This window comes from Anas platyrhynchos, chromosome 2 (genome assembly GCF_047663525.1).
Source record: "Anas platyrhynchos isolate ZD024472 breed Pekin duck chromosome 2, IASCAAS_PekinDuck_T2T, whole genome shotgun sequence".
In the NCBI taxonomy this organism is placed as follows: Eukaryota; Metazoa; Chordata; class Aves; order Anseriformes; family Anatidae; genus Anas; species Anas platyrhynchos.
The window spans coordinates 24,336,158-24,355,430 of NC_092588.1; the positions used below are offsets into that span (position 1 = coordinate 24,336,158).

A 19,273-nucleotide genomic window follows, 5' to 3' on the forward strand; every position below is an offset into this window, starting at 1 on the left:
AACCCATCCACAATGCACTACGGTAATACAATTCTTCCTCCTGTGGTTTTGGGGCTAAGTACACAGAGCTGGTGCCGGAGAGTGCGTGGTAGGGAAAGAAGGTGGTCAATAAAGGCTGTTCTGGCTGAAATTACCTTGGTTCAGTTAATGGCACAGTCAAGCACAGACAAAGGCTGAGGTTGTGGGATAAGGGTGAGACAAGCTGTGTATGCTTTCTGATGAATGGTGAATTGATTTTTTCCCCTTTGTGTCAGTTTATTTTCATGCTGTCTGTGCAGGACTGGATTGTCATGTTCCTGTAGTCTAGGAGTTTTCAGCTTTTGCTAGCTCTTCCCTCCTTCAAAAAGGTCTGCTTATCCTATTCACGAACTCTGAGTTCAGGCAGGAGAAAATCCATGAGAAGGGGGTACTGCTTGACCTAACGCTTGCTTTCTTCAGTGCTGTGTTCTTGCTCTATTTGGCAAAATGATGCACAACTGGTAACATGGCCTTAACTGCTTCAGTGCACTGCCCCTATAGTGTGGTTTATTCGGGAACTCCTGCGTGGTGCAGGCAGCAGGCTAATTATTTCAGCCAAGCAACGGGGATATTCAAACTTCTGTAACAGAAAGAAATGACCCAAATGGCATTAATTACAGTATAATCCTTTATTAGTTCAACTTTTATACAAAGTGTACTTCAAAGTGATACAAATACTGCTTCTTGTACAGATCAAGGTCTGTTAAGCACTGCTTTATCCAGGTATATAGAAAGGTAGAAAACGTAGCTAGGCTGGCAGTGAACCATAATGCTGGAAGACGAGTCAGTGGTTATTTGTTAGTACAAAGTTGCATAGAAGTGTAGGTCTCTGTCAAGGCATCTCTCAACCCTGTAACATCTCCCTGACCTACCCTACCTCTTCCGCTCAGCAGTACGCGAGAAAGGAAAGGCTGGTACTGCTCCTCTGAAATACCCAGCACTTGGAAGGAAAACAGCTGTAGAAAAGCACCATGCCAGAACCATCCGAGAGGGCAGCGTCTGGAAAATTTAATTTGTTAGACTAGGGGCTATTAATGCATTACGTTTTCCTAAAAACACTTAACAGTTGAGATAAAAAAACCACATTTTTCTGGTCAAAAGAGATCACTGTATTATTTTTTTTGCTTGGATATATAATTCCCTTCCCTCCTGCCCTGACAAACTCTTGTGTAGGTATGTGCCAGGTGGACATGGTGCTGGGCAACCTGCTCTTGGCCTCCTGAGGTCAATGTTTTGGTTGGTCAACTTGTTGGTCCTGCCAACCTCACCCATTCTGTGCTGTTAAATTAACCTCACCCAGGACTGTTAATTCAATACGAACTAAAAATGGTCATCTTAATGAGCAAGGCTGGTGAAATTCTGTCTTGCAGCTGACTCAGATGCAGGGGAGGCCTCAATTTTAAGTCTCATCAAATCTCAGCTAACCCTATCAGAAGCACTCCCAACTCATCGTCCCCTTTCCAAATAATCTGAGCAGCACAGGTCCACAGTGGCTGAGGCTTCTGACAAATTTTTGCTTTGGAAAGACAGCAGGAAAACAGGGAAGGTAGCTTTAACGCTAAAGGAAGCAGAGAGAGCAGTATTTTGAATTTGACCTCTCAAGTTGAGAAGTCGGTTTAAGGGAACTAATGTAAAGGTATTTTTAACTGGCCTCTTCAGAATAAATATGTAAATGTTGGTTTTCTTTAAAATACAAACTTACCCCTCACTTAATGATTTCTTTAAATATATCATCATTATTTTTCACTCAATTTAACCTAAGATAAAGGATTTGCTCAACTCATTGTAACCTCTGGTACTTTACTCAACAATAGGCTCTGTCCCTTTTGTTTGAGGACGTTGCAGGTTTGGTACTACTGCATTTAGTACTCACTTGTGGACAAGGACTTAGTCTCATTTTTTTTTCTAATGCCGTGTAATGCTCTCCAGAGCTGGCAAATGGAAGCTGCAGGGATTGCACCACCCAGGGCGTGCTTCCTCACACAGCTCCCTCCACCTGTGTCAATTAAGGGACAGAGAGCAGACCGAATGCTAAGTAAATACTAAATAAACCCTACTTCCTACACCAGAAAGAATTCAGTCATGAAATCAGTGAGTGAAATCCTTCAAAACAAACAGAAATCCTGTTATAAAAAAAGCACAGGGCTAATGACTTGCTTTTTTCCTGGTCAGAATGGAAAGGATGGGGTGATCGTTCCTGCCCTCCACTTTGGGACGGATGCTCCAGCTCATCTGAGTTCCGTAGGATTTTGAAGGAATTTTCTTCTTTCACATTAAGCAAGGTAGATTAAAATCACATCACAGAATCACACGGTTATAGAACACAGAAAAACATCCTGATTCTACTAGCACGAGATCTGGTGAGGCTAAGAAGCTTCAAAAAAAATCAGTGTGAAAGCCAAAACGGTCACAAAAATCACGGAAAACACGAGATGACCACAGCTTTCTAAGTTTCTACCTACAGCTTTAGTACTCACACCGACGGACGTGGAATGACCACTGGATGCTTGGTGGGAGGGAAGGGGATCATCCCCAAATCACAGCGACTGTTTCCCTGTCCCACCTCATTACATACAGCTGCTGAAGAGATGTGTTATGTCAGGACTTGGAAGAGGCAGCTAGAACGACCTCAGCGCTGTCAGTGAGTGGAGTTTAATCTGGAATACACACAGTGTGAAGTGAAAACCAAATCAACATTTGGTCATAGCTCTTCCTGTGACTGTTTTCGGTCAGAAAAAAGAAAGAGGTTTTACAGGAGAGTTATTCGTGTTAGATTTTCAGCATACAAGAACTGAACATGTGCATTTGTTTCAGTGTCACTGAAGGACCAGGTTACAAGGATTTATTAATGCCTGAAATGAGGAGAACGCTGGCCACAAGTTTTTCTCATGTAGTGTATGTGCTGAAGAAGGCTGCTGTCTCTCTCTTTGGTTACGGTGTTAGCCACAAAAGCTTTGCTCTGAGTGACAGCAAAGCACGCACAGTATCCTATTTGCTTTCTAAGCTAGAGAATTGGTTTATTAAGACTGTTGCACCTGCACACGTCTTTCCTGAAAGGTCAAAAACTGATTTAGCACATTCAGTGAACAGGAGGCCAGGCTCTCCCCCAGCTATTCCACTGAAGAGCTGCACCAGAGGGCAGAATATGGCTTAGTTATAGGTCTGAAAACAATGCCAACAGGCTTTGTGAGAAGTTTAGAGAAAAGTCTTCGAGCTGTACAGGTTTCTCACTCATACCCCAGTCCTTACAGGGATACATCCCCTCAGTCCAGTATTTGTCAGTCTGCTGCAAAATCCCAGCTCTGCCATGGCTGCGACTCGAGAACTAAGACATTCGAAGTCCAAGCCCCCATGCAAACGTTCCTCTGCTGTGGACATTAATGCTCAAATAGCCTTAAACGTGCCAAAAGAAAACCTGAGCTACTCAAAGCTCTGCACTTGGAGGGAGAAAAACCCCACTACAGCGCTGACACCGCCCCCAGGCTCCCTCCAGCACCCCCAAACCAGGAGGGCGAGAGGTGGGGCAGGGACATCCCTGCCACGTGGTGTCACGCTCAGCAATAAGAGCTGGGAAAGGGGAAGGAAGCAGAAGGAAGCTTGTTTTTTTTCCCCACTTTCTTTCCCCTTTAATTAAATCATCCTCATCTCAACATGTGAGCCTTTTTCTTTGATTCCTACTTCCTTCTCCCCCCCTTCTTTTGAGGAGGGAAGTCAGTGGTTGTGGTGGCGTTCAGCTGCCCAGCAGGTTAAGACCACCACTCTCAAAGCATTTATATGTTTTTTAAAAAATATCGAGTGCTGAATAAGCTGAATTTAGGCTTCAAGGACCCTGTAGAAAGCTAATACTTTCACATAGAAAAGCTCAAGTTATTAAATAAAATGCAAGAGCCCCTCCCCCAACCTCCATGTCGCACACAGATCTATGTAACAGGTTTTAGGTAACACGATTACCTTGGGTCTGGTACATAGCCCTGCAGTCTGTATCAGCCTGGGAAGGTAAGAGAAGCTTGGAAGTAAGTCAAGCTCACCTGAAGCTGTTACACAGCAGTAGATTTAGAATTTAAAGTGCTTTCTTTTCACCTCGGAGATGTACCTCCTACAGATGATACAAAGTCTATTAATTTCTGTTGCTGACTTTCCCCCAAATTAAGTACATCCCAAATGTCATTACAGATAAATCACATTTTCCCCCCCCCCTGTTTCAAGTATAAGCATAAACTGGACTGAAACGGACTCTAATAGACCAGAGAAGAAAAGACCTTTAAGTATCCTTGACTTTAAAAGATTCCAGTTTTCATGGTACAAAGAGTTCTGTAAATGACACACTGAAGAGACAGAAATCAAGTTTTCTTCCCTCCTTTTTTAGGAAAACGTGAGCTACAAACATCTGTGAAGATTACCAGGTTTAATACCCAGTGTTCTGTAAGAGAAAACTCTCCCATTTTTATGGCCCAAGAGGACAGAAAACTGTAATCCAGGCTTAAAAAGAAAGCAAACAAATCAGAAATGATATGAAGTTCACCAATCATTCACGGAGAATTAAAAAAAACCTGTCAGATGGTCACAGAAATTAGGAAAAACAAAATGCTTCTTGAGCTTACTTCTGTTTAGATAACTGTCACTTCCCTGGGTTTCCTTTTTGCACTCTCTAGTCGTGTCAGTGGGCGGAAGGCTGTTGGCTTCCTGCTTCCCTCTGTGGTGCTTAACCGACAGTCCTTCTGCAGCCCCCTCAGCAGCTCCATTAACTCCCGTTTTTCCAGCTCTGCTTGCTCCAGCTCCTGGCGATGCTGCCTCTCCGCAGCCATCAGGGAACGGACATCTGACATCATCCGGGACATCTGACTCTGAAACACAAATACAAACTTCCTGCAACTAACAAACTCTTTCCTAGTGATGGTGTTAAGATTGTTCATGCCTGTAAGTGTGGTGGGTTATAAAGAAAAAGCAACGCTGGTTTTGATAGCAGAGGAAACGTAAGCAATTTAAGACACAACCCAGCATTAACCTTATTAGATGGTCTTTTTTCAAAAATTCCAAACCAGTTTTCCTACAAGTGCAAAAATTTTCTCATGAACTATGTTAAACAGCAAGTGGATTTATCCAGTTGCTGTTTAAGTTTTCTATCTCAAGAGCCCTACCAAAGTAAGGGATTGGTTACGTTCTGATATATTCTTCAAGGATTTAAAACTCAAATCCCTCAAAAAAGAAAAGCTTATTATGTGAAGCATCTCCACTGCTTTGGAGCTTAATAATCATTATTTGATGATATAAGAACTGGATATGTGAAAAGATAACATGGCTTTGCTTGTTATTTGATTTAATTTACAGTGCAACTTCTCAACCTTTTGACCACAGCTGCTAGCATAAATACCACTGTCTGCAGCAGGGCTCTGTGTCAGCGCAGCACTGGATTAAGTCACTTTGAACAGCACCAAAAAAGGGGCAGAATATTTAATTACGTTTGATTTGTGATGTATGCCCTTTGTTTAGACACTGAAAACGGGTTTCAGAATGATCTGCTGATGTGTTACATGCACAAACAACAATGCAGTCCTTGTACAGAGGTATCCAGGCCAGCTCCAAATGAATTTGAAGTAGATAAACTGCACGAAAGCAACACTCAGGCTGCTTCTCAGAGCTGATTAGCCTAGGCAAAGCATTATGCTAACATCTGTTTTGCTTCCCATCCTTGATTTAACTCCCATCTATCTGAGACTCTGAAAAGGCTGCTACTGGGAGAGCAAAACGCTAGTCTCTTCGGGGAAAAGGTGGGGGAAAGGAGGGAGGGAATCGTATTTACCTTCAGTTCTTCGATTTCATTCTGCAGAATGCTCTCTTTCTGGACCATGTGCCTCCTCTGTGAATCTAACCTTGACTCCATCTCATGCTTTGCCTCCTCCACTCTGCAGATCATTTCTGACCTAAAAAAGTATTTCTCCTTTTTACATCTTGTTCACACAGAAAAATAAAAAATAAAATTCAAATTCCCCAAAGCCTTCTTGCAGGCAGATAGCCAGATCTGATTCCCATCATGCTCTAGAAGATGCCTCTCTGGAGGCACGATAGCATTATCTATAAATTTGTTTCCAGTGACACGTTCTTGCTGCTTATCATGCCGTGTTTAGTGTTATTCCTTTTTCCTGATGGAATGTCCTGGTGAAAAAAAAGTCTAGCATAAAAAAAAAAAAAAGTGTATTCTGCTGAGAGGGCACCACATTGACCTTGGACAGCCTACACAGGGAAAAATATACATCGTATTTCTGAAATAATTCTATGATTTTTTTGTATTTACGACCTTAAATGATTTACTGCCTTTTACTTGTAGTGTATGCTTGCTTGATATTACTAAGCACACGCAGTCAGGATAATGTGTGAATATTACTGGCTTGCTAAACATGGCGGTTTGTCACTTTTATGGTGGAGACTAAACGATGGCAATAAGTGAGCATAACCTAATCGCTCACACAGACTCACAGCCAAAAACTAGCTGTTACTACAGTAACCTTGTTTGGGTCGGTAACCAGATATCTGAATTCCTCCTGCCTCCAGGCATTTAAAACAGATCTGAGCCAGATTTCACAACAGTCAAGAACACAAGACATGGTGGAAAGATAAAAGACAGGAAAGAATGTGGAAAACAAACACACAAAACCAAAAAACCCAGTTGGAACATCATGGAAAGGAAAAGCTACAGAAAAACACACACAAATAAAAACACACTTATATAAGCATATTTATCTTAAAGTATATAAGAGGAAATAAGAAAATGCTGGCAAGAGGATGCGTATTGACCAAATGGTAAGCATGATTTTTATCAAAATTGAAAATTAGACTCTGTGAGATTAAACCTACCAGTCCAAAAATAATCAAAGATTTTTATATTCAGGAGAATTTGTAAATTTATAAACTAAATTATTAAATAATGTGACCTTGGGTCTGTAGCAGGCCAATGGAAAAATAAAGTTTCTAACTTCAGCCCAGTTCTTGGTAGGTATTTTGTCATTTTATATAATCAGCTCGCTGTTGCGTTCAACTGCAATCAATGGTATTTTGGGATTTGTAATAACGTGGACAAAAAATAACAGCAAAAGAAAATCAAAACAGTAGGAATTTAAAGTCTGCACGGACAAATAACAACACCCTGGCCCACCAATATCAACTCATGAACAGACTATGTAACGCATACCAGAATCCCGTGCTAGCATTTGAAGTGCTTTATGCAGTAATTTTAGGCCCAGACTAACATAAACAGCAAAGAAACAGAAGATTTGTACCGAAGTAGCTCTAGCTCGGTTCTTAGCTCGGCTACACAGTTGTGCTGCGTGTCTTCTGCGCTGAGAATGGTGTAACCACAGCCGTTGGGGCACTCGCGGCTCCGATATTCACACACTGCCAGGTGAACATCAAGGTTGCGCCGCTCAACCTGAATGGTGCAGCCTGAACAGGAAACAAGGAGATGAAGTCAACCACTTACAACACCAGCATTTAAATAATTAATAGCATGACCACTTCAGTAAGTAAGCTGCAGTAACCTGAGGTAAGCATCTGTGAATCTGTTAAGAAGTGAAAAAAAGCAGATTCTTTAGAATATGAAGTTCAGTACTTATAGCACCACTACTGGAACTAATACAGACTCTCAAAAACTCTAAAACATTTATAAATTATTTGAAAATATTGATTAAGTGATTTTTTTTTTTTTTGTCAAGTTTTCTGCCACTGGTCTGGCATTAAATCAGCTTCAGCAATGACAACACTGATGCCAAGCTAAGACACCAGCAGCTTGTAATGTTTGGAATTGAAGAACGCAAACGTTTTTTCTTTTTTTTTTTCCTTCAGTGTTTTTCATTTCTTTTCTCTTTAAATGTATCAAAGTTTTAAAAAAAAGGGTCCTAGAACAGGTAGTGTAAAACAGCAGGTGAGATTGTTTTCCTAGCCATTGGTTGGTCCTATGAATAACATACTAAGCCACAAAAAGCAAGAACAATTATTTCTGAGCTTTTACTATCTGTTGCAAAAATAGAAGCATTTCCACAGAAATGTCAGGATACAAATTTTGCAAATTGGTAGTGATTAAGAGCAGAAATAAACACTACATAGCTTTTTGCTACATTTAACACTAATTCTTGCAACTTGTGGTCTTAGCTTTGAATCTGAGAGGCACTGTGTGCTATAGCGTATGTTATAGCTCCTTTCATTTCATTTTGGGATAAAATTAGATACCGGAAAACTGAAACAACAGAGCAATGAAACTTGCCAACAAACCATAACAGGAAACTGCAAAAGAGAGCCCTCCAGAAGAGCTTTATTAATAACTGCAATGATTTGTAATTGAGGTAGTCAAAATACACTCTTGTGCACTCTTGAGCAAGAATTGAAGAGCTCACACCTTGAATGCCATGCAGCAGCCACAAGATGTTGTAACTCTGTCAGTAATCTGAAGCTTAATTAATTACAGTGGCAGACTTAACTACGCCCTTAACATCATTAATTAGAAATTAAGTTTTTCTAGGAGTGTGCAACATTGTGAATGGAGTAAGCTGGGAAAATTTAACAGTACGCTTCTTTTTCATGGTATGTTTCTTCCTCAGGAAGCTTGGGTTTGTTTTAAAGGCCTTAAGACCAACATATCAATTTAACAAATAAAAAATTAGTTAAAAATTCTCATTTCCAAGATAATTTTGTCAAATCCAGGAGACAGTGAGTGGCTGCACGTGCACCAGACAACTAGCTTAATAAATTGTGACCTATACACGTTTGACTTCTGTAGGTGCTATTATATCGATGGATTTCAAAGTTAGTATTATTATAGTACTGTATTTCTTTTGCTTTCTGTGGATGTATGAATTTGTCTTTCCGTTTTGAGAGTTTCAGATGTCTAAATTACTCTCATTCATTTTGGTTAGTTCTTGGATAAGAGTTTGTTGCTAACGATCATGATTGCCATAAATGGGTAATAAATTGCCTTTAAAAATACTTCTGCAAAGAGTAGATCATGCAAAAGTTTTAAATTTCTGTTTAGAAATGAATGGCCACTGTTGCCATCCTGTTGACAGAAAGATGCCAAATACACGTTCTCTGAATATTTTATTTATTTATATAGGATTTGATTTTGAATGTTACTCACCAGCATTGGAGCAGGGTATCTGGCTGTATTCACACTCCCTTTCGTGCCGGTCGATGGACTCTAGAGAACAAACCATTTCACAGCCATACTCTCTGTTTTTGCAATGCAGCTGAAGACGATTTAAATCATTTTTCATATATCTATGCACAAAAGAATAGCTGTTCTTAAATCTCTGATCATTATTGAGAAGATTGAATTTTCCACTTTGGGAAGAGAAACTAAAATTCAAATTTCTATTGGAAAAACTTGTGAATAATCAGTTTCCGTACTTACTTCTTTTTAAGCATTCAAGTGACAATATTGGAAATAACAGGCTTAAAATAAACAACTGAATGTTAATGGAAAACTCAGTCTCCACAATCAAATGTGCAAATATAAAAAAAACAATTCAGAAATAAAGAATTCAACTGTGCCTTTTCATTACTTCAGCAGATATCACCAAACACTTTGGCTAATCATTCATCATTTAAGTTTTAGCTTGTGTTTATAAACATGCCAAAGCAGACTGGCCACAGTGAGTACAGACTAAACAATGTATAAATTGAACTCTAAATTTGAACAATGTGGTGGTTTTTTGTTCGATGTGTAAGTTGAACAACGTATAAATTGAACTGTGTACGTTACATTTTAATTTTCAATGCAGTAAACTCTCATTAGTGACAGAAGTAATGGGAGTACTAACGGAGTTAATTTAATGCCTGCAGCTGAAGATTTTAAACGTAACTGTTAATCTGAGCCAGATTAATTAGACAATACAAGAGTTAAACACCAAGCAGTGTCTACTGATGGAACTGGGAGTATTGATGACAGCAGGAATTACAAAAAAGCGAACTGATTTTAGGACTGAAAAGGAAAACATCAGATATACATTGCTCAGTTTGTTCTCAGGAACTGCATTGCCCACTTTCTCTAAAAAGATACGGGAAAGTTTTGGCACTGTACTGTAGAAGATACTCAGGGTAATATCCAGGCACACATCTATTATCAGCACTCAAGATATAAAAAGGTGGAGAACAAAAGCGTTCTTTCCATTTTGAAACCTTCCTACCTCCAAAGTTAGTTATAATGAATACAAAATGCTTCCATGCGGGTCATCAGTTTCCAGAAAATGGCAAATGACAAGAGTTGAAAACTCCTAAATTCGTACAATCTTTACAGTGAGATCATTGTATACCTGTACAGAGGTCGTAGCACAGACACATCAATCGCTTGTCTGTCTTCAGGGCAGTTACTGTGATGAACGAGCCACCCGTGGATGCAGGCAGTACAGAAAGCGTGTTCACAAGGAGCCTGCAGCGGATCCTCTAACACATCACGGCAGATGGAGCATAAGAGCCCTTCGTTAACGTAGCCAACAAACCGCTCGATGTCATAACCCATGCTTCCCACACGCTTCTAACCTATTAAAACAACAAAGACAAATAAAGCTGCCTTCGTCCTCTTTGTTCTTTGTCTACGGCTAGATCCACAAAAGGCCTGGAAGCATAATGTAGAAATACAGAGAATGCAGAGCTGAAATAGAACTGTACTGGTGACAACACAAACACTTAGAGCCAGTAACTGGGGTAGCACCAGCCAGTGGACTTTGTATTTATGAACTCCATACAACTTTATGCGTTGCTTTCATACTGGAGGGGAAAAAAAAGCAACCTAAGATTTCCTACTCATTGTAGACTTCTACTCCAGAGGGAAGAGCATGAAATCTCCACATGCTTAGAGAAATACTTAATATTTGGGGAGGAGAAAAACGCCCAAACTTATGATAAAAAAGAAAGTCAAAACTTATCCTCACAATAGCCCTGAAATCATGAGGAGCTATCTTCTTCTCCTACAAGATCTATTTTATAAAACTGAGTACCTTTTAAATTGATTTCAAAGTTTTGTGGAGAAAAATTAAGAGGCAATCTACCTTCATCAAAATGCCATCGGGAAAAGCCTACTGGAATTTGGCAAAACTCAGAGTTCACTTAGAAGAAAATGGTTCAGATTTTGCCTTCCTCCTTAACATGCAAAATCACTTCTGTAAACCCATTCAGGGCTTACAGGTTAATTAGTTACGAGATTTTTAAATAATACAAAGAAACAAAAAAGAAAATGTCTTACCTCTTTAGATTTTACTTCTTATATACTTTTTTTGTCCAAATACTTCAGAAACAGTTTTCTGATCTTTAACATATGCAGTGCTTCCTTCTTTCAGTTTCTCTTCACTGCTTTATTATGTCTGTAAGAAAAATTAGAAAGAAAAAGGCTCAGCTGTGTTCCCTAAGTTAGCAAGTCCTATGCCTAAGCAGCCAGCTGATGAATGGAAAGCTGCCATAACAGCATTAGAACATTAAAACAAAGCTTTAAGAAGTATGGCACTGTAAAACCTACAATTCAACACAAGAGATCTGACTAGACTAGGGAAAAAAATAAATCATCAGTCTCTCTGACAACAGAACTCAGTATTATTGGAAAGTAGCAACTGAAATCTGTTAAAATGCTATTCCTTAAATACACAGTTTGTTCTTAAAACCACCACAGTCAAATTCATAGCATTGACAAACAGCGTAACTAAGGTTGCACACTTATAAAAATTAAAAAGGAATTCATCACTTAAATCCCCTAGGACAAGATTTAGTATTTGCAATATAACATTCAAAGATAATCTGTGCTAGCTGGTCAGAGATCTGATTTGTTTGTTTAGGGTGCTCTCAGTCTGAATTAGACCTGGTTAGGAACAGTAAGGATCTCTAATGACTACAGTAATATTGATAATGACTAAAGAAATATTTTGCTCTAGAGGGAAAAAAATAACTTGGTGGTTCCTCTTCATTAATACAATATAAATCTGGAATTGGGAAGATCTTAAATATCTGAGTAACAAAGTGTATCTTTACTGAATGTGAGAGACGCTTGTGTTAACAGGGTGACTGCTAAGATTAAAGTTAATAAAACCTGCAATGGGAGCATGCATAACACAGGCCAGCACGTACACTGCCCAAACAAAACACGTCATCTGCTATGGTTTCAGTGCTGTGTTTTGTTCCTACTAACCACAGCAGCGTGTGGCACGCTCCAGGCTCCTGACAAGGTACCAGGCAGATTTCGCAGTCTGCATTTAGCAGGCTTTGGATCTTAGTTTGGTGGATCCCAGAGGATTCAGCTTGCAGAAAACTTTCACAGAGCCACAATACATATCAGCAGAACTCGCTATTTCTGCTGCTCCAGGGTTTCTTTTCCACGGGAATTGCGGACGCTGTCAGCTACAGCTTGCACACACTCTGTTCCCTGAACACTGGATCTTTGAGGCGCTGTTAGCTTATTTCAGCAAGTTTCAGGAGTATCAGCATGCAGGAAAGAGCGTTTTTATTGAGTGGGAAACCAAAACTTCGTTTGTGCTTGTCAGAAAAACGAGTGCGATAAATGTGTCTGAGGTAAACAATGCAATCAGTTGGTATGTTTCAAGGACTGATGCTGGAGCAGCAACATCCCTACACACCACCACTACCCTTGCTGCTTGTACGATGGGTCAGGGCACATTTTTAGCCAGGACCACAGGCAGCTTTCCCTTCAAGAGATGTACTTAGTCAAGAAATAAGCAGAGGGAGAAGATCAGCCAGCTGCCATACACTCTAGCAGTACAGATCACTTTGCTCGGTGCTTTCACCGCAGAACTACATCACTTTCAATTTCTTCTCCCTCCCTGTAATTTCTCCTTTCTTGACTTTAAATTTACACCAGGTGTCACTGCCTTCCCGCACTCCACTAACAGCTCCAAACCTTACTTTGCCTCTGGCTTCTCTGGTCCACAGCTCTGCCCATCACCTGGCCATTACCAGCACCGCTGTCCCTGAGGAAACCTGCAATTTGCAGATGCCAAACCTGGAAGGCAAGAAACCAGAAGCTATCACATGCTATTCGCTTTTCCATTGCTTGAATTATTTTTTTTTTAATTCCTCACGACGTGCAACGATCTCCCCCAGCGTTGTGGCTTATCCCAGCAGACAGCTACGCACCACGCAGCTGCTTGCTCACCCCACAGCAGGACAGGGGAGAGGATCAGAAGGGTAACAGTGAGACAATTTGGGGGTTCAGATAAAGACAATTTAACAAGTGAAAAAAAATAACAACAAGGAAAAAGAAACACAAAGAGAAACACACAAGGAAAACAAACAGCATACAATGGAACTGCTCATCACCAGCAAATTGATCCCCAGCCAGCCTCTGAGCAACAGCAGCCCTGGCAAACTTCCCTCTGGCTTTATTGCTGAGCACAGCCTCACACAGCACGGGATATCCCTTTGGTCCCTTTGGGCCAGCTGGCCGGGCTGTGTCCCCTCCCAGCTCCCTGCTGGCAGGGCAGCATGGAAACAAAGAGATTTTGACTCTGTGTCAATGCTGCTCAGCACCAGCTAAAACATCAGCGTGTTATCAATGTGTTTTCATCACAAATCCGACACATAACACCATGCCAGCTATCTCAAAGAGAATTAACTCCATCCCAGCCACAATCAGCAGACATGAAATCCTTTTCCAGTGGCTGTCACCCCAGACTGCCAGGCAGACGCACGCTTGAAGGCAGCCCTGAGCTGTGTTCTGCTCTGCCTTCAGAGGGTTTTTGGGTGGGTGTAAAAATAGAGAAAATACAGGTGGTAGGCAGGTCCCAGCAACGTAAAGGAACAGCTTGCCTAACACCCAGCACAGCAAACCATTCTGTTGTAAAAGCAGGACTGTGATATGTTAGTGACCGGCATTTTTTTTTTCTTCTAGGGTAGTTTCTGTAATTTTTAAAGAGTGTTTATGTGACAAGACAAAGGCTGTCAGAATCACGATGACACTAAAGACGTGCATCGCTATGACACACTTCCAGAAGCTTTTTGTGGGTGGAAGAACAAGCAATTCGTGCCGGGCCCAGCCCTGGGGTGCCATTAACATGTGACTGCTTCAGCTCCTACTCCCCCAAAGACAACACAACAAAGGCAACACAGAAGTGACATTTTGGGGTGCCCTATGGCAGTGCCACAGCCCCTGTAGGCCACTTTAAGACACCACTGATGCCCGAAGAAGCGGACTAACCCCTTCAAGCGCCCCAACACACGCTATTTCTACAGCCACTTGGGGCACAGCGGGGAACCAGCTGCTTTTAGGAGCGAATTGCCTCAGGTCCTCCAAGTTCTCCCCTCAACGCGGTTCCCACAGCAGCCTGGGCCGAGCTCCCCCTCCCACAGCCCTCCCCACAGCCCTGCCCTGCCCGCAGGCGGCTCAGCAAAGCCACGAGGGGCACCAGGGCACTTCAGGAGCCCTGAGGAGCCACCAAGGCCGCTTTTCGGGGCGGAACGGGGCTGATTTCTGCCATAAATGCCCCAAATTCCCCTGAGGGAGCCCTGAGGGCGCTCCCCCAGCACCCACCTGCCGCCGCCGCTCGCCTCACGGCCCCGCCCGCCGCAAACGGCCCTTTTGCGGCAGCGCCGCTTGACGGCAGCGCGTCGCCCTTCCCGCCCCCAGCGCGGCCCGGCCGCCATCTTGAGTGTGGCACAGGGCGGCTCCCTACCCCCCGAGCCATGCGCGCTGGCTGAGGCGCGGTGCCCGGCGCATGCGCAGCGCGGCCGGCGGGGGACGGCGGCGGGCGAATTGAGCGGCCGGGCCTGAGGTAGGGCAGGGGCGGCGGGCGGGGAGCAGGGAGCGGGGGCTGCTCGGGCGGCTCCGGCCCTCACGGGGCTCGGTGCGGGTCTCCTGCGAGCCTCCTGTGCGAGGCAGCTTCCTTAATTAGTTTTTTTAGTTACGCTAAATGCTAAATACCCGCGCAGCGTGGGTAGCTAGCAGCGATCGCGGTGCTTTTTGTACCCAAATCCTTGCTCGATTCGAGTCCCCCCCAGGTTAATCCCGACACCCGAGGGCACAGCTCTCTGCCTGCAGGAAAAAAATACAAAATATTCCCGTGTTACAGCTTCCTGACCGCGTCCAGAAAGCTTCCAGCCTGCTCGGGTGTGCCAGGAGCCTCCAGCGTTGTGGGGAGCAGCCCCCGGGCTGGTGCTACCGTGGCTGCCTGCCCTGTGGTGGGGCTGAGCCTGCCCCGCTTCCCAGTCCTTTTTGTGTCTGTGTTTCCTTTCCATGCAGATGTGCAGAGAGAAACACGCCACGGAGTGCGTTGCTTGCAAAAACAGGTGCAGCTGGGAGGCGTTTTAGGCTGTGGTTTCACGGTACGCTTCTTGTGGTGTGGTTGGGTGACTGCTCAGAGCAGCGCCGTTATCGTCGCCTCCAGCAGCTTCTCCAGAACCAAACCCAACATATTGCAAGGACAAAAAGACTCCAGTTCTTGGTGACTTTCTCCTTACAAAGGGCACATTTGGTTGTTGGTCAAATTAGCTGGCATCTGGAGCTATTCCTCGGCCTGGCCATGCCTGCGCCAATCCTATAAAAAGACCGAGTCTCACCGTCACCCACAGGGCTGGGTAGAGAAAGCCCATTTCTTGACCACCCTCCTGTTACCATGACGGAGCTACTCCCATATCCCGTGAGGTGCTAACGGTGCTGTTCAGCAGGCCAAATTTGTGTGAGCTGCCACAACTCTTGACAGAGACCTCTTCTTCCCTCGTATTTTTAACAGCACAGCCACCGTGGGAGTAATAGCAGTTACAGGAGGCTGCTGTGCCATCAAGGTTTACATCTAGAAACAGCATCATTTATGTGCAAATCATGCCAATATGTGCAGATGTAACCGAGACAGCAGTACTGTCAGCAGTGTAGATCATGTCTGCATGCCTGCAAAGTGTTTTAATAGTGCTCTGTTACTAGCTCTGTGCAGACCTGGGAAAGAAAAGCTGTTGTGCCCCGGTAGGCCACTGGAGTGCAGAATAGTGTAAAATAAAATAAATAAGCCCAGTAATACACAGTGCTTCTTGGAACAGGATGCAAATAATACTTCCAGGATGGTGGAGGTGATTGGATCTGCAGTTGGTGAAAGTGTGTTCATAAATTGCTGTGCCATGCTTATCTTTGTCATTTGAGCTGCTGGGTTACTTTATTGGATTATTTTTTCTTGTTTGAAGTATTAAGATTGTAGCTTTTTTATTTGAATGGTTGCAGGTATACTTTGCCATATTAATTTTAGTGTATGCTTGATTTTGTTCTGAGGTTGGTTGGGGGGATAATGGTCTTCTAGTTCAATGGAAAACACCGAGTACATTCCTTCCACTGTTCAAGTGCACGTAGTTCAGAGTGGTAATCTCAGCTGTAATTTTGAGGTCGTTCTTTTCTGAATTCCAAACTTCTCTTAGATATTGGAATGACCAATATCCAAATCTAATCGTAGATTTTGATTAGACGTTAGGAAGAAATTCTTCATGCAGAGGGTGGTGAGGCCCTGGCCCAGGCTGCCCAAAGGAGCTGTGGATGCCCCATCCCTGGAGGTGCTCAAGGCCAGGCTGGATGGGGCTTTGGGCAACCTGGGCTGGTGGGAGGTGTCCCTGCCCATGGCAGGGGGCTGGAGCTGGGTGGGCTTTAAGGTCCCTTGCAACCCAAACCATTTTGTCATTCTACAGCTAATGTATTCAGACTGCACCTTCCAGTTGCACCTGCAAGTATTCAGTGTTACTACAAACGAGACTGATTCTTAAATCAGGCACTTGGACAAATCTCTACTGTCAGAAAGTTTGGGTTAAATGACTTTCCTTAGACCACAAAGGAACACTAGAAAAAATGCAAGGAACATCAAGTTCTCAAAGGCACTACTTTTCTAAACATGAGAGTCGACTTTCTGTCCTTGCGCTCTTGGCCTCCTTCACTACCCATCTTTTGCATCAGAGCAGCTCAGGTGTCCTGTACATAGCAGCCTCTTTTTGCTGCAGAACAGTTTAATTTTCAATTAAATTAAAGTCCTTCTCAATTCAAACCATTCTGTGATTCTGTATAATTGACTGTCTGATGCAAAGTGCTACTTCCAGAAATGATATATAACTTCACCATTCCTTGTTCATTTTTTACTAATTTTTTTTTCAAAATTATAAGTTTTTAGAATAGTTAGTTCTGTTACCTCAGTTGATGATAAGGAAGATGATATGGCAGTTTGATAAGAAGCCCAATATCGTTCATCTCCAGAGCATTTCTTGCTCTTGAGAACTGCATTTCTGGCTTTTCAAATGAAAAATGAAAGGTTCAACTGCAGAAATTGCTGTAGCTTATCTTTCTTAGTACTTAAACAAGGCATTGCAATTGGATTTCTTTTTCATATGTTATGTTTATGAATTAAAATTGTTATTTGAAAATCTTTTATGCTATGCAAGTTTTTGTTTGTTTGTTTTTGTTTTTCAAGTATGTTTCTATTGTTCCCTATGGATCTATTTATATATTTAAGCCTGTTCTGACTTCAGTTGTTTTATCTGCTTCATTTTTTCCAGAGCAGTGCAACCAAATATGAGGCGATCGGCAGCTCCAAGTCAAGTGCTAGGAAATGTAGCCAAAAAGCCGAGGTTTATACCACCAGGAAAAAGTAATGCGCTCTGTCCCAAGACTGAAACTAAGGAGGTGGACCAAGACATGAAATTAAAGGAGGTAAAACTGAACAATGCACTAAAAATTATATCTATTTGAACACCGTTGTTACTAAAAGGTAGCATTGAGCTCACCACAGACGATTCTAGCTTAGACAATCAATCTGTTTCAAACAGACGTTGGTACCTTTGCTCTTACAAGATTTGATCTAAATACGTTTCTCTCACTCTGAAATGCATACAGAAAAATGACTTTAGAATAAAAATAATAAGTATTAATAATATAGGTAATAAAGGTAATTAGTATTGAGCCCAAATACAATTCTAAATGCAGACGAGGCACGTTGGCCTGGACTTTGAATTCAAATGTTTGGAATGCTGTGACAAAAGCAGTTTCAGAAAACATGATACTTATTAATGAAATGACAATGAAATTGCAGTTTTGCTAAAAGAAACTTCCTCTGAAACCTTCAGTATCGACCAAAAAGAACACGACAGTTTTTATTAATTTTATCTGTAGAAGACTTCTATTAAATCATGTCATAAACTACTTGCACAACCAGTGTTTGGTATTGTGTTCCTGCACTTACTGTTCTGAACACCGGGATGTGTATATTTGTGTAATGTTTTATATATTTATCTAGATAGTTTGATAATGAGGATCACGTGTCTATTAAGATTCCTTCTGGTTGCTTTTTTAAAAAAATTCCCTTTAACTGCTCGAAGGAATTGCTATCCTGATCTTGTTTCTCTTTTGCAGATAAATGAGCAACAGGGAAGTGATTCAGAGCTTTCTAAAATACACAGCCAGAATCAAACTGTAAATTTTACACAACCTGTGGAGTCAACTGCAAAAGTTAAGACAACAACAGCGTGGAACAGCGGCAGTAAGTGCAGCAGGCTGGAAATGAAAATGCTAAGAACGCCCAAAGCCGGTAAGATGCTCGTTCTTTCTTACTGCTGTGTAACGTGAGAGAATTTAAAAGCTTATGAGTGACGTGCTACTTCCTAAACTTTTATTAAATACTAACGTGTTGTGCAATGGGACCATTATTTGGCGCTCTACTTGGTAGAGTGTGACAGGAACAAACATTAAATGAGTCTCTTAAATGGAAAACAAACTCAAAAAGTTGACATCTTAAGAGGCAGTTGGTAGTGCTGCTCTTCAGGTGTGTGTCCTTGAGAAGAGTACTTATCAACTTGCTGTTACCCAGGGTAACATCACAAAGAGAGTTGGGATTCCCCAAATAATAGAGAAGTGTTGTAATTTGGATGCGTTGTTGGCCTCATGCAGAGAATGCTAACCATACTGAGGGAATTCACGTTTCTGAGAGTTTCTTCAATGCAAGATCTGAGCAGTTTTATTTGGTGTATCTGGTGGGTATTGAGGCTCAAGCGTGGGTTGTTAACCCCGTGTAACCAGAGCAGGACTGGCTCTGCTCTCTCATGTGTGCCATTCATTATTTTTTTTACCCTGATAATGAGTATTACTCAGAAAAGCTAATTAGTAAGCACTGCAAAGGTAGTGAAGCACCTGAAAGGTAGCAAACGGACTTTGATGGACCTGAACAGTGGGGTTGAGCGTCTTCATTTTCTACTCTTCGTGTGTAGAGACCCTCTGGTCTCTATAGTATCTGGCCCAGATTCATGGCTGCTCCAA

At 42.2% G+C, this 19,273-nt stretch overlaps 2 protein-coding genes across 5 annotated transcripts in view; one reads left to right on the top strand and one right to left on the bottom strand.

The window, feature by feature from the left end:
• Positions 1–628: 628 nt before the first annotated feature.
• On the bottom strand, positions 629–14,656 carry LOC101792930 (RING finger protein 151). Of its 3 annotated transcripts, none has more exons than XM_072034456.1 (8): positions 14,534–14,656; positions 12,910–13,006; positions 11,246–11,363; positions 10,317–10,542; positions 9,143–9,282; positions 7,293–7,455; positions 5,819–5,939; positions 629–4,862 (listed from the first exon to the last, which is right to left on the bottom strand). In XM_072034456.1, exons 4-8 carry the CDS (start codon positions 10,520–10,522, stop codon positions 4,626–4,628), a joined length of 867 nt encoding a protein of 288 aa, XP_071890557.1. In that variant the 5' UTR covers positions 10,523–10,542; positions 11,246–11,363; positions 12,910–13,006; positions 14,534–14,656; the 3' UTR covers positions 629–4,625. The 3 variants fall into 3 exon arrangements, with proteins under 3 accessions (XP_071890557.1, XP_038029536.1, XP_071890558.1); XM_038173608.2 differs by having other exon boundaries at positions 10,317–10,618; XM_072034457.1 differs by lacking the exon at positions 14,534–14,656 and adding an exon at positions 14,201–14,342.
• RAD54B (RAD54 homolog B) overlaps positions 14,616–19,273 on the top strand; it is a 56,582-nt gene continuing 51,924 nt past the window's right edge. Inside the window, exons 1-3 of one of the 2 annotated variants that reach the window (XM_027452474.3) lie at positions 14,616–14,774; positions 17,521–17,674; positions 18,374–18,548. In XM_027452474.3, the coding sequence (XP_027308275.3) occupies positions 17,537–17,674; positions 18,374–18,548 (313 nt within the window). In that variant the 5' untranslated portion in view covers positions 14,616–14,774; positions 17,521–17,536. Of the gene's footprint in view, positions 14,775–15,177; positions 15,325–17,520; positions 17,675–18,373; positions 18,549–19,273 lie in introns of those variants that run through there. The other variant, XM_038173607.2, reaches the window with a different exon arrangement.

Bases quoted from the DNA above. Each gene is read 5' to 3' on its own strand.
- LOC101792930 (XM_072034456.1), bottom strand. From the start codon at position 10,522: ATGGGTTATGACATCGAGCGGTTTGTTGGCTACGTTAACGAAGGGCTC. The intron at 9,283-10,316 runs GTATACAATGAT...TTTTGTGCATAG, and splicing joins GTGCTACGACCTCTGTACAG to ATATATGAAAAATGATTTAA. The intron at 7,456-9,142 runs GTGAGTAACATT...TTTCCTGTTCAG, and splicing joins GATACCCTGCTCCAATGCTG to GCTGCACCATTCAGGTTGAG.